Source organism: Prorops nasuta, unplaced genomic scaffold, assembly GCF_024137725.1.
Source record: "Prorops nasuta isolate Cenicafe-Biocafe unplaced genomic scaffold, Cenicafe_Pnas_1.2 PNAS00050, whole genome shotgun sequence".
In the NCBI taxonomy this organism is placed as follows: domain Eukaryota; kingdom Metazoa; phylum Arthropoda; class Insecta; order Hymenoptera; family Bethylidae; genus Prorops; species Prorops nasuta.
In genome coordinates, this window is record NW_027116847.1 from 855636 (window position 1) to 868869 (window position 13234).

The following is a 13234-nucleotide window of genomic DNA, read 5'->3' on the forward strand; positions in this document are numbered from 1 at the left end:
CTAGATTCATATTTCTATCTAATTTGCTGGGTAAGCAGATAAAAATTTATAATCAAATGTAGTTGATAATTATTTTTATTGTCCAATATATGTTAAGGGCTAAAGCTTTCGAGTAATCTATAAATTTAAGAAAATGGTCTCGGAGATGTTTTCCGTTTGGTACATTGGCACGGCGCAGAAAGATCTGCCAATGGGAGTGAAGTGGAAGGCTGCTGACAAGTTGCGTCAGGGTGGAAATTGGAAATGGTAAGGGAAGTAGGGAAGGGAAGTGAACGGGAAAGGGAGTTTCAGTTTGTATAAGCGTATACGTAGTCGCGGTGTAAAGTATTCCTATTGCTTCTCTCTGCGTAAAAGGGGGTCACTAATTCCTGGTTTAAAGCTTTGTTATTGCTACCAAAAAGTATAACTAGATTTATTTTAATGTCTATCAAGCACCAACAGTTAATGATTATCCAAGGAAAGATTGTGGAGCGCTAGAAAATGCTGGTAAGTAAACAGGCGGGAGAAACAGTCAGTCACAAGTGTATAATGATTTTGAGAATTTATACATATATGTTCACTACACTTGATCTCTACACTTTTACGAATTTCTTCTCGTCTTTTTGTACTAACATTCTTAAAACACTATAGCATTAGGCTCCTTTAATTCCATCTGGATTGATTCTTTGGCCTCTTTTTTATCAAGACCAGTCTGTCACAATTGGAGCAAATTCTATTTCACTGACATTTCTAACAATTAAAGCATGTGTATTGTCTCTCTAATTCTATTTTTAAAGCTTTTATATTAATCCAATATTTGTGAAGTATTATTTATTCAGTTCCGATAATTTACTTCTAGATTTGGTATGATAACTGAAGTAAACGATAAGACCTATCTGAAAGACAGCTGAAAGTTCATTGGAAATGGGAAATATATAAATTTATAACACTTGATTTAATGTTTTTTTTTTTTTTTTTCAGAAATTTTAATACCTGATTTCAACTAAGCTTATACACGTATATCTTATAAACTTACTTATTAAGCTTGGCATTTAAATTATGTTAATAAACATTTTTTCTTGAAGTTTGTGAACATTAATAGAATAAAAATGAAACAATAAATAAATTTTTATTAACATTAATAGTACAGTATCTTTATATAAGTTTTACAGAATAAATTATATCAATAATCTTTTCAGAATATAATATAGTTTTCTACCTTGATTATTCTTTAGAAACAAAATGGATGTGATTAAATTTAAACTGAATTAATTAAAATATAAATGCCAAATTAAGTCAAATATCTATACAATTGTTAAAAAATTTGTTTTAAATTCTTTTTATAGACATTTATATTGTTACAATGTTTCTTAAGGTACGATGTTAATACTTCTTGATAAATGATATTTATGTAGATTATTAATTTATAGCTTTTCTTTTATTAGACAATATGAATTATTATTACAGGGAGACGATCCACCATACCTATCAGTAGGTACAGAAGTTAGTGCTAAGTATAAAGGTGCTTTTTGCGAAGCAAAAATCCAGAAGGTTGTAAGGTCTGTGAAATGCCGTGTCACATATAAGCAAGGTCTTGGAACAGCCACAGTAACTGATGAGCAAATTAAAGGAACTTTAAGAGTGGGAGCTTCAGTAGAAGCAAGGCACAATGAAAGAAAAGAATTTGTAGATGCTACCATTACCAAGATACAAGATTGCAGCCAGTATACTGTGGTGTTTGATGATGGAGATATTACCACCTTAAGAAGAACAGCTTTATGCTTGAAAAGTGGAAGGCACTTTGCAGAAAGTGAAACTCTTGATCAACTTCCTCTAACTCATCCAGAACATTTTGGAAATCCAGTAATTGGTGGGAGACGTGGCAGACGATCAAGGCACGCACAGTAAGGATACCGTAGCATGGTGTTTATGTTTGCGATTTTTTTAAAAGGGATTGTTCGAAATTACTTTTAAAATAAAATTATTTTAACTATTTCTATTGAATATGTTCTACTTATGTTGGTAAGAAATTTAGGATCATTGGAATGTGGAGTAGAATTTTTAAATATTATTTATTTTTATAGAGATGAAAGTAGTGATGATGATGAGAGTCCACCAAGAGGAAATCGAGAGTCAGGCTCTAGTGGAACAGGCAAAGAGGGCATGGAAACAGAACCAGAAATTGGGAGAGTAGTTTGTGTAGAGTTAGGTGATAAAAAGAAAAAAGATAATTGGTTTCCAGGATTAGTTGTTGCTCCCACAGCTCAAGATACTGTACGAATTCGCGTAAGAGATGATTACCTCGTTAGATCATTTAAGGATGCCAGATAGTAGGTTTGAATGAAAATGAAATGTATTGATAATTTAATTATAGAAAGTTTAATTGATTTCATTATTCCTAGTTACACGGTTCCGAAAAAAGAGGCGACGGAATTTACGAAAGAACTGGTGAATAAAGTGGAAAATAATACTCTTAAAGTTGCTGTAGAGAAGGCGTTACTCTTTTTAGAAAAAAATGAATTGCCACCACATTGGGACAGAGATTCACTTTTCGGAAATGCAGTATCCATTGGAAATAGTGATTCGGATGGAGATCTCTACTCGGACGTAAGAACATTTATATATGTTTATAATATCAAATCTGTAAAAAATGGTTATGAAGTAAATAACAAGGTTTGTTATCTGCACAGAGCTCCGACGACGAACCACGCGAAGAGAAAGATCATTTCGTGGCACAGCTTTACAAATTTATGGACGATCGTGGTACACCTATAAATAATTGTCCAATGATAGGCTCTGAAGATATAGATCTATACAGACTTTTCCGAGCTGTTTACAAATTAGGTGGTTATAATCGAGTAACGAATCAAAATCAATGGAAATCAATAACACGTCGTCTAAGTTTCACCATGCAGAACTCTCCATCAACGCATAATTTGGTTAAACAAGCATACAAAAAGTTTCTTCATTCGTTCGAGGATTTCTACAGAAAACTAGGATGTACAATGGTAAATCATCCAAGGGGAAGTACACGGAAACCGCGACCAGGTAGAAGTCTCATTCGAGATAAGGATAGAAATACGCCTGTACCACCCCCTCAGACACAATTACCAAAAGTTGAGAAAGAGGAAGAGGAGAAAAAGCCAGTGGTGGACGAGGATAAGAAGGAAAAGAAAGAGGTTAAAAAAGAAACGATAGTGAAAGAGGAGGAAGTAAATCAGAAAGTGAGGAAGAAAGACGAGTTTGAGGAAAGCATAAGCGGCCAAGAAAGTGATATAAACATTGAAGGTGAGGGAGAATCATCTAGCAGTGAAAAATCTCAAAAATCGTCTGCTCCAACATCGGTTCAGACAGTATCAAGGCCAAAAATGAAGGCAAAGGAAGAGCCAGCGAGGAAGAAGTTGACAGAAAAGCAGAAGAAGACTGAAAACAAGAAGCAAGAGAAAAAGGAGGAGAAATCTAAAGAAGAGGAGACGGCAAAGACAAGATCAAAAGCGAAAGATGATCCTAATAACAAAACTAAAACTTCTTCAGATTCCAGAGAGACTAGGACACCTTCGAGGGAACCAGAAAAGAGAACCGTTACGAAACAAAGACGTTTAACCGAAGAGGAATTGAAACGACGTGGTAGAAAACGAGCTAAAGAATTCGAGACTGAGAAATCCCGGAATGACGAACAATCTGTCGAAGTAGCTCCTTGTTACAAAGGTTCGGTAGAACTGGGTGACAGATTGAAAGTTTATTACGGTCCCACTCACGAATCGAAAGTAACCTACGAAGCTAAGGTTATCGATATGGAAAAGGATGGCTCAGAACCGATATATCTTGTACATTACACAGGCTGGAACACGAGATACGATGAATGGATAAAAGCATCGAGAATTGCTCAGAATTTTACTCAAGCTCAAAGTAGAGTGAAACGTATAAAGACGACTCAACGTCCACAGACGCCCAGTACGAATTTTGGCAGTAACACCAATAGGTCGTCAAAAAATACGAGCAACTTGCAGCAAAGTGCTTCCCAAGGTCGGCGTAGGGCGCAAAGTGTGGCACCTTTGTCAGGAAGTAACTCGACGTCTTCTTCGAGGGACTCTAAAAAAGATGATAAGGAAAAGGAGAAGGAATCTCAGCCCATCCGATCAACGACACCATTGTCTGTGGCGAGCTCCAGTTCCAGGACCAAAAGCCCCGCTACACCAGCGACCAATCGGCAAACGAGGACGAGGAACGCGGATTTGATCGGCGTTGAACTGAGGAGGCGCACCAGACGTACTTCCGGTCATACAGATATATCCGCGGTTTCTGAGAGCGAAGATAGCGATGCGTACGAGTCGGATACGGAACCCGAGCAGACAAAGACAAGATCAAGGGGCGCGGATGAGAGAAAACGGAGGGAAGCTAAAAGCCGTGCGGAGGAAAGGATAAAGCCAGAAGAGAATAGTGACGGCGAGGAAGAAAAGGACAACATCGAGGAACCGCGTAGAGGACGTCGTATAAGGAAAACGATAGTGAAAAATCAAGGAATCAAATCCGAGCCGGACAGTGACGAAGAACAACCGAAGGGAAGAGATTTTGACTTGAATCAAATTAGATCGGAACTGAAGGGCTTTGACAAAGCTGTTAAAATGGAAATGACCAGAATAGAACCGGATCCCGAAGAACAGGTCAAGCCGGAGAACAAAGAGAATGTTGCACTCTCGTCTTTGAAGATCGAAAAATCGACTGAGGTACCTAAAACGGAGCTAGTCGCTGAAACTAAGCCAATCGAAAGTACCGAAGATATTTATGAATTCAAAGAACCAGAGCCTTTTGAGTTTGAAGTGAGAAGTAAGAGAGATAGTAACGGGGATAAAGATAAATTGAAAAAGAGGGTATTTGAAGAAGATCCTAAAAGCCCTAAAAAGAGACAGAAAACGACATTGCCGACCCTGGTGAAAGATACAAAACCGGAAGTGGAAGATACTAAAAAGAAAGCACGTAAGGTTTTCGTTAAAAAGAATGAAGAGCCTAGCGATGTACCGATTGTTAATAGATTATTGCAGCCTGTAACATCAGCATGTGAAGAAGCGTTTGATAAACTTTGCGAAGCTCCAGCATTTAATCAGCAAAAATCCACTACTAATGTCGTGGAAGAACCAGCGAAAGTTGTTAATAGTTTGGATTTGCTGTTTAGCGATTTGCCTGGGGATGACGATGGTACTCACGAAGACTCCGAGGATCGTTTAATAATATCCGAGACAGAAGTATCCGAGGCAGAGCAAGAAAACTTGTTTACTTATCAGCAAGAGATATTTCCATCAAATGATTCAATTGATACAATGGAATTGGAAAAACAAGAGAAAATTTACCCAGTGGAAGTACTGAAGGAAATCGAATCATCCACGATAGCTCCAAATAAATCACTGGTTACTGTTGTTGAGCAGAAGCAAAATGTCAAGCATTCACCTCGACCGTCTCCAGAATTAAGAACCCTGGATACAAAATTACTGGATATGACACCAGTTTTGTCGCCAGCTTTAACCGCACCAGCACCCATAAGTGCTAGGCTACCAGCAACTTCGACGATAGAAGAAAAATTATCTGCGGCTGCTATGGCGTATCGAAATAAATCAAAAGATAACAAAAAAGAAGAAGAAGGCACTGACGTTAAAAAGCCCGTAAAAGAGATCATGAAGAAGGATTTGGCAGCTCAAAAGAAAAAGGAAGAATTGATGACGTTGAAGAACGAGGAAATTAAGGAACGAGTGAAAGAAGAGAGTACGACGGAAGAGGAGCAGCGCAGAGAAGTCGTCAGAACTATTAAACAGAAAGAGGATGAACTGCAGCAGTTGAAATTGAGAAAAGCAACTGATATCAGAGAACTCATAAAGGTCAAATCTGTGAGTGAGCAGAAAAAAATACAAGATAACAGAAACGAGGTTTGGAAAAGTAGACTAGATGGGTTGGGTTCTAAAGGATTAGAATTGAAGGACAAAGAGAAAAAGCGAAGAAGGCCGACTAGCCAAGAAACCGATTCGGCTGATAGCAGCGATTCTGAACAAAGATTGATAATCGACAATGAGGAGCCGCAAGATGTGAAAGTTGCTTCAATTTTCGATAGCAAAATAAGGACAGAGGTAGTCAAAACACAGGACGTAGACAGAACGTATTCGAAAATTCAAGGGTCAAAAGTACAGATTCAGAATCAGAACGAATGCATTTCCGAAGTAAAATATGAGACAGTAGCAGTGGCTAAAGCAGACGAAGAAGTTGAAACTATTAGCTCGTTGCTTTGCGAAGAAGAAATTCCAGGCTCCCCAGCACCAACGGTCGAAAACGTTGATCAAAGGGAAATGGGCACTCCTTGCAATGCACCTAAAGTCGAAGTTACTGAAAGTAGCATAGTATTGATGGAAATGCCATTTGCCAGTGCTCCAACGTCCAGTCAATCAGCATCTGGTACCGTGGTGACTTTGAGCATGACTCTTCCAAAGACTGTTGATGTGTTGCCACCAGCTTCCCTGGCGATACAGCAAAATATAACCTTAGGTCCAAGGCAACAACAGCCTCAACACCTTCCAGCTTTAATGCCAGCGCAAAGGCGTGAAAGTAACGAGGCTGCACCCGTGATGGATAATACACCTCCAACCACACCAGATTCTAGCATTTCAAACATCTCCGGATCACCCCGCGAGGAACGAGTTGGAAATTCTTCTCCTACATCTGAGGATACAAAGCACAATCGCGATAGTTCGGAGCCTGATAATGATAGTGGTGGTAAAGCACCCGGATTTAGCGAAGATGATGCACCACTGAACACTGAAGGAAACATTGCTGATAGGGCATTAAAACCACCAGCCAAAAGAAGTCTCGAGGATGCACAGTCGCCCAAAAAACGTAAGAGGAGTAGGAAACATTCCGAATGTGCGAATGGCAATGTAAAGAAGCCAGGAAAGCAAAGTGGAAGAAATCCCAGGCAAGGAGCAGCTAGTGATAGTGACGACACCAGCGAAGGTTCTAATCTCTGTTCAATCAATTTGGCACCAGCAAATAACACAAATATTAGCAATGTCACCGATCTTGCCAACTATTCTAACAGATCACCGAGACCAATGAAATACAACTTCTATGTTGAATTAGGTAAGTTGAAACTTTTTACTACCCTACAGTTCGAAGTTGTTAAAAATATTTTAATTTTAAGCTCACTCTGTAATTTTTTCACAAATTTTACTAGATCCAGAACTTGATGGGAGCCAAAGGATAGCAGTGCTGCAACAAAAATTAACTGAATTACGAAAAACTTATAACGCTGTTAAAGTTGAACTTGCCGCTATCGAGAGACGTAGGAAGAAATTACGTAGAAGAGAAAGGGAAGGTGAGTGGGGTTGCTTTAACAAGAAATATTGTAGGACCTCAATGACAAGTAATTTTGAAAAAGGTACTTAGACATTACTTTCTTTTACGCGAAGATTTAACCGCACTTCAACTAATTTTATTTTCGATGGATATATTTTGAGATCGGTTCGCGACGTCACAAAAATGCTAAATAATTTTGATGTCGGTCTTCAAATGACAGCATATCGTAGACACGTGTTTCCCTCTTTAAGGTCGGTATGAGGGATTTTGTTAAGAGAAAAAACAAAAGACTTTGTATTAAGAGATTTTATAAATATGTTTAATACATTTGCAGCTATAAAGGCAGCCAAGGCTGAAATGCAGCAAGCTTGCTCGTGATTGGATGTACCGATTCTTCGAAACCGTCGCTATGAGTAATCAAGAGCACGAGAGACGAAGGATTTTACAAAAATATTAAATAAAAGAGAAAAAAGTATTGGGCAATTTGCAATTACGGCAAACTGCATGACAAATTAAAAGTTACCGATGGTCATTTAGGTAACAATACGTACTAATAAAATAATGTAGATATAGCATTTAAGAAAAACAGCTGTATGCCTAACGGTATACGAACCAGAAGTCATACTGAAAATCTGCAGTATATATCACATAGACTATAGATAAAAAGCGATACTTATAAAGCTCGTGTACCATTGTACATACAGCTAAAAACATGAAGCAGTCACCCGTCAGAATGAAATGTTTATTGATACAAATTTTGTGCAAATGTATATTATGTTAATCAGATTTATGATGGAATTTTGTCGAATCATTCACTCTGATACAAAGTACAAATAACTAAACGCAACAATTATTTAATCATTGTAAATTTATTTTAAAAAAGGCTGAATGAAATATCGCGAATAAGGTGTGTTTTAAGTAACACCTTAGGAGCAAATAATTATATAAGATACATCAGGGTTTCACGCTGACGTGGTTAAACTGTTCATTTTTTATGTTTATAACCATACAAATTACTATCGTTGTGCATCTTCCAGTGATGTGAGCTTTGTAAATATTTAAATTAAGAGGGGTTTGGCACACACGGTATATTGTATATTTATATAGAATACACTATAGACTTAGGATGAAATAACCCATTGTAAACATGTGTAATCGATTTGTAATTTGTTAAGGTATAAGATGATAATGTTACCTTGCATAATGTATCTATAAGATAGTCGAATGTAAGGAGTAAATAATTACATAATTACATATATATATAATATATATATATATATATATATATATTATATATAATAAAAAGGACTGTTATTTTATTTTACTTTATAATATATTCTTCAGCATAATTATGAGCTATAAAGAATGATAAAATTTACTATTTTGCATATTAAGCAACTAAAATGTACTTATATCAGAGGACGTGAACTTAAAAATTGGGAAATTACATTTGTTTGTTTATAAGTAATATACAAGGTACTAATTGCATTTTTTCAATCAAGCACGAATTAAATTTTTTAAATAATAATTACACGATTTTTTATTTTTAAAATTACTATTAATAAGCAAATATTTAAATTTTTAAGAAATTAATTTTTTTTTAATATTGATTAAGACTAGAAAATGTGAAGAGCTTATTTTGCTCCATTTATTTCATTAAATTAGAAAATGGATCTCATCAAAATAAAAAAAGATTTTTTAAAATTTTATTTATAAATATATTTAACAAGTCTTAGAAAATTGTTAACTAAAGTTGTTGAAGCCATATAATTGAGAATTTCTAAGTGCTATGTATTTCTATGAAACTCGTTACAGCTCAGTATTGTACATAGTAAATTATGCAAACATAAATTTTGATTCTTTGGAATTTGAAATTTATTTGCTTATATCTTTAGAGCTATAATAGATTTTAATAAAAGCTGTAATGTTTATTGTATTTTTTCATCGAGATAATCTTAAAAAATATCAAATAATAAAATTATAAACTTTATATATGCTTAGTTTTAGAAATAAAATAATACAAAAGTAGATACTGTTTTTATTGATATAAATATATACTAATGTATATTATCATATTTATTCTAATAAAGCATTTCTGTTCCATATCAAAATGAAGGAATAAAGAGAGAATTCATGATTCTTTTTATTTATTTCTCTATTATACATATTAATTCAAAAATAAGAGTAAGTTTAGTAGAATTTATTTAAAATGGCAAATAAATATATTGATAAAATATATTTTTACAGGTATTTTATTTGTATTTTCTCTTTCTCTCTCTCATTTTTTCCCTCAAGTCCATTGCTTATATGTTTAAAAAATGAATTAAATTTATTAAAAAAGCTTTACATATACAAATGTAAAATGCAGTTTAAAGATTCAATGCAGTGATTATGTACATTTAAATCTTTTTTAATGCACAGTTTAATAATCAAAATTACCCAACTATATAAATATGTGACACTGTTAAACTCGAATAAGACATCAGTTTATTTGATTAAATTTCTTTACAAAGTATATTAAATTAATACATTATGTTTCCTAAATGTTTTTCATCTTATTTGCATTTATTAAATCAGCAGTAATACAGTATTTAATTCTTCTTTAACAATAATAAACCTGCATTTAGACTTTAACAATGCAGCGCTTATAGAAAATACAATAATAAGATTAATTATTAAAATATTTCTCATCGTTCTATTTAAAATGTTTAATATAAAGTACTACATTAGATTTGATTATTACATTATTATTGCGATTGCCCAGAATAGCTCTTTCTATAAATGTTAATTTTATTATCAAATAATTTATCAGATTGCAATTCCCCTAAGAAAATCAATAAATCTTTTTCTCTAATTTGTATTTTAATGATCTTTTTCATTTAACAATGAAATAAGATACTGTCTTTGATATTAGGCCATTTGATTAAAAAAGAATGTTTGAAGACTGTTCCCCCCCCCCCCCCCCCCTCCCAATATACAGTTGGTATAATTAATAAGGCAATGTAAAATAATGTACTCAATGAATTACCCTTTGAATTATTATATTTAGGAAAAATCATTTTCATTATTTGAGCTAATATATCCAGATATTTGTAATAATAATACATCAACACATAGTGCTTACAGAACACACAATTGCATTCATTCTTCTTGATTGAGCGATAGTGTAATCTATAAATAATAAGGTATATCAATGAGATGAAAATCTAGATGCATGTGCACTATCTACAGTTGTAGCTGGTGAAGGTTCCACTGTTGTTGCTTTAGTATCAGTAGTTAATCTTCGTCTTGTCACCATGAACTGCTTCATCAGTTCATGGTGAGCTTCTAATCGTTCTATACAATGTAGACAAGCAGTCTTTGGCAATGGATCATTCATATTAACCTTTAATATAAAGCAATTCATTGTTATTAAAAGCAATATATAACACAGAATACATAATATCCATAAACTGAATGCATAATATATTATTAATATTTGAAATAGTATCTACACATAAAGTTAATAAAGCTAAATATTTTTATAATAAAAAAATTTAGAATATCTAAAATTTTATCTCTTTTAAAAGAATTGCATACCGTGATTGGGAGATAGGCATTAATTTTTTCTGCTAGTTTCATCCTTTCACCTTCTTCTCCATAAATATGAATCACGAAACGATTCATTTTGCTGCAAAGTCTGCATATGAAGCCAGTAATCACAGCCTTATCTGTACTGCCCATTTTGATCTTTCCTAGTTATCTTTAACTCCACAATTATTTCAAACTTAAATCGTACACTTTACTTTTATTTTTTCTTTTACAATGAAAAAATTTGTACTTCTAGAACTTGAAAAAAGAACAACAAAACTTGTATTCTAGAAAATTTACACGTTTTTATGTAAGGATCAAGGTTTGCACGACGATTCTATACAGCTACATATGGGTTAGAATCGTTAATATTTCCTTCCTTTAAACCGTTTAATTATTAGGGTTTAACGTAGTTTATATTTACGTATTGGCTCTGACTTTACTAAATAACTATTTTCGAGCCTTTTGCTATTAATAGATGTCAATATCCATGAAAATCCAAAAAATTCAGATAAAATTTGATTTGTATATACCAGGAATTTGGTAAGATTATATCACTCCGTGGTTTACATCATTTTTTATTTCGACCTCAACCATTTACGATGCAAATTAAAAATAATTTTTGATTAAAATTTTGAAGTACAAATCTAAAAACACCGTTTCACAATAATAATGTGACTACGTTTTTTAAAGCTCCCACATGCACTTATCTGCCAATACAATGATTATATTAGATTTCTTCAAATATATCAAATTTTCTAAACACTTGAAAAAAAAGTAGAGAAAGAAGATGTTCTACGCTTGGGTTCCTTTAATCAATTTTACGAATTTCTGATACTGACTGATACAGATATAAGTCAGTAGTACATACATATAAACATACGCGCTAGGAGAAACTACACACACAGCGACAAAACATACCACGAATTAATAGTGGAGTGTAACTATGTAAGCGTGTGCATCTACACTGCTGCAAGCATAACCTGGCGGCTGGCATCACCAGAGAATGACTATAGCACTTTAGTTGACTTTAGTCAGCTGTCGCCTGTCACCTAGTCACCTTTCTGCATTCGTTCATAGTATCTAAAATTTCATAAAAATCATGTGCTTTTATCCTAAATAATCATAAAAACTGTAAAAATATTTAAAAACTTTTAAAAACTGTTTCTTCCTATTTAGAGAAACTATTATATTATAATTATAATATAAAGTTTCTTAATTTTTAATTTGTAGGTATTTTAATTCATTTCCAATCTAATACTGCAGTTCAAATGACCATCAGTTACATACAAATGGTAATAATAGGTTTTTTATGTTCATAATTATTTTTTTCTTTCAATATTTTGTTTTATTGTTGTAGAGCAATCTGGAAATGAGTTTCTTTTTTTCTAAAATAGGTAATATAAAGAAAAAAAAACTAAATAAAAATCTATACAAATCTGTACAAGAATTATACATATTCATAGCAGTAAGTTTTATTGTGATTGCTGTTTGTTTAACAAAGAAAGAAGAAATTGATTCTTTACAGTGTTTTTGGGATTTAAGTACTAATGACAAAAATTAATTTATAATAATATATGATGAGAGAAGAATAGTTAAAAGATTTAAATACAGTTTTTTGCTTCATAAATATTTTAAGCTAGAAAATATATAAAAAGTAGAGATATAGTTATAAGTGAGAGATAACCAGAAAAATTCAACATCAGAATGGTTATACCTGATAGTCTTTTTAAACTAATAGTTCTGTTCTGACTCTTTATAGAACAACATACACAAACCAAATCAGTAACAGTACTCTGCTATACTATATGTATATAAACCTTTTCAGCTAGCGTTTTTGTAAATAGAATTCTTTTTAATATTCCATTTTATGGCAGTAAAAATAAATTCTTCTAAAGTTTTTAATATTAAAAGAAATGTCTTAATTTCGTTAAAATATTAAAAAAATCATAAAATAGAGCTCTAAACTCGTTTGAGAGAAGTTTTCATGTTAACTATAGGTTAAGATATAAATTTTAAATAAAGTGTTGCTAATTTCCACAGAACTTATATAAATAACAAAATAGAGTAAAAAAATACCTCTTGCAAACTTTAATTATTATACATATAGTATATACCATAAAAACTAAAGTCAACACAGTCTTTCTCCTATAACTTTACACATTTCTACAGGGTAATAAGCGACATGTGTGTATGAGTGTATGTTGTTTTTGGATAGTCTGATAATAATATTAGGGACTTTCAATATTTGTATCATTTTCAAAGTTTATCTGACTTCCTACTTATTCCTATGTTCCTACAGAACTTATAACACTATATATTTTATATAAACAAATGAGATAGTATATAA

At 33.1% G+C, this 13234-nt stretch overlaps 2 protein-coding genes across 6 annotated transcripts; one reads left to right on the forward strand and one right to left on the reverse strand.

Annotated features, from left to right (window-relative positions):
* The first annotated feature begins 50 nt into the window (after nt 1–50).
* htk (hat-trick) lies at nt 51–10248 on the forward strand. Of its 5 annotated transcripts, none has more exons than XR_010824387.1 (9): nt 51–486; nt 1326–1354; nt 1447–1883; nt 2064–2309; nt 2382–2586; nt 2670–7098; nt 7193–7396; nt 7476–7565; nt 7649–10248. XR_010824387.1 is itself a non-coding variant. In XM_066744835.1 (8 exons), the coding sequence occupies exons 2-8, from the start codon at nt 1343–1345 to the stop codon at nt 7690–7692; spliced, it is 5514 nt and encodes a 1837-aa protein (XP_066600932.1). In that variant the 5' UTR covers nt 51–486; nt 1326–1342; the 3' UTR covers nt 7693–10248. The 5 variants fall into 5 exon arrangements, 1 of the variants encoding a protein (XP_066600932.1); XR_010824389.1 differs by having other exon boundaries at nt 1447–1874; XR_010824390.1 differs by having other exon boundaries at nt 7193–7333; nt 7428–7565; nt 7649–7707.
* A 38-nt stretch (nt 10249–10286) lies between these two features.
* Nucleotides 10287–13066, reverse strand: LOC136784257 (uncharacterized). The gene is made up of 3 exons (XM_066744826.1): nt 12964–13066; nt 10894–11967; nt 10287–10699 (listed from the first exon to the last, which is right to left on the reverse strand). The coding sequence occupies exons 2-3, from the start codon at nt 11035–11037 to the stop codon at nt 10505–10507; spliced, it is 339 nt and encodes a 112-aa protein (XP_066600923.1). The 5' UTR covers nt 11038–11967; nt 12964–13066; the 3' UTR covers nt 10287–10504.
* Between the last annotated feature and the right edge of the window lie 168 nt (nt 13067–13234).

Bases quoted from the DNA above. Each gene is read 5' to 3' on its own strand.
- LOC136784257 (XM_066744826.1), bottom strand. From the start codon at position 11,037: ATGGGCAGTACAGATAAGGCTGTGATTACTGGCTTCATATGCAGACTT. The intron at 10,700-10,893 runs GTATGCAATTCT...TTTATATTAAAG, and splicing joins ATGCCTATCTCCCAATCACG to GTTAATATGAATGATCCATT.
- htk (XM_066744835.1), top strand. The intron at 1,884-2,063 runs GTAAGGATACCG...TTATTTTTATAG, and splicing joins AGACGATCAAGGCACGCACA to AGATGAAAGTAGTGATGATG. The intron at 7,099-7,192 runs GTAAGTTGAAAC...AAATTTTACTAG, and splicing joins CAACTTCTATGTTGAATTAG to ATCCAGAACTTGATGGGAGC.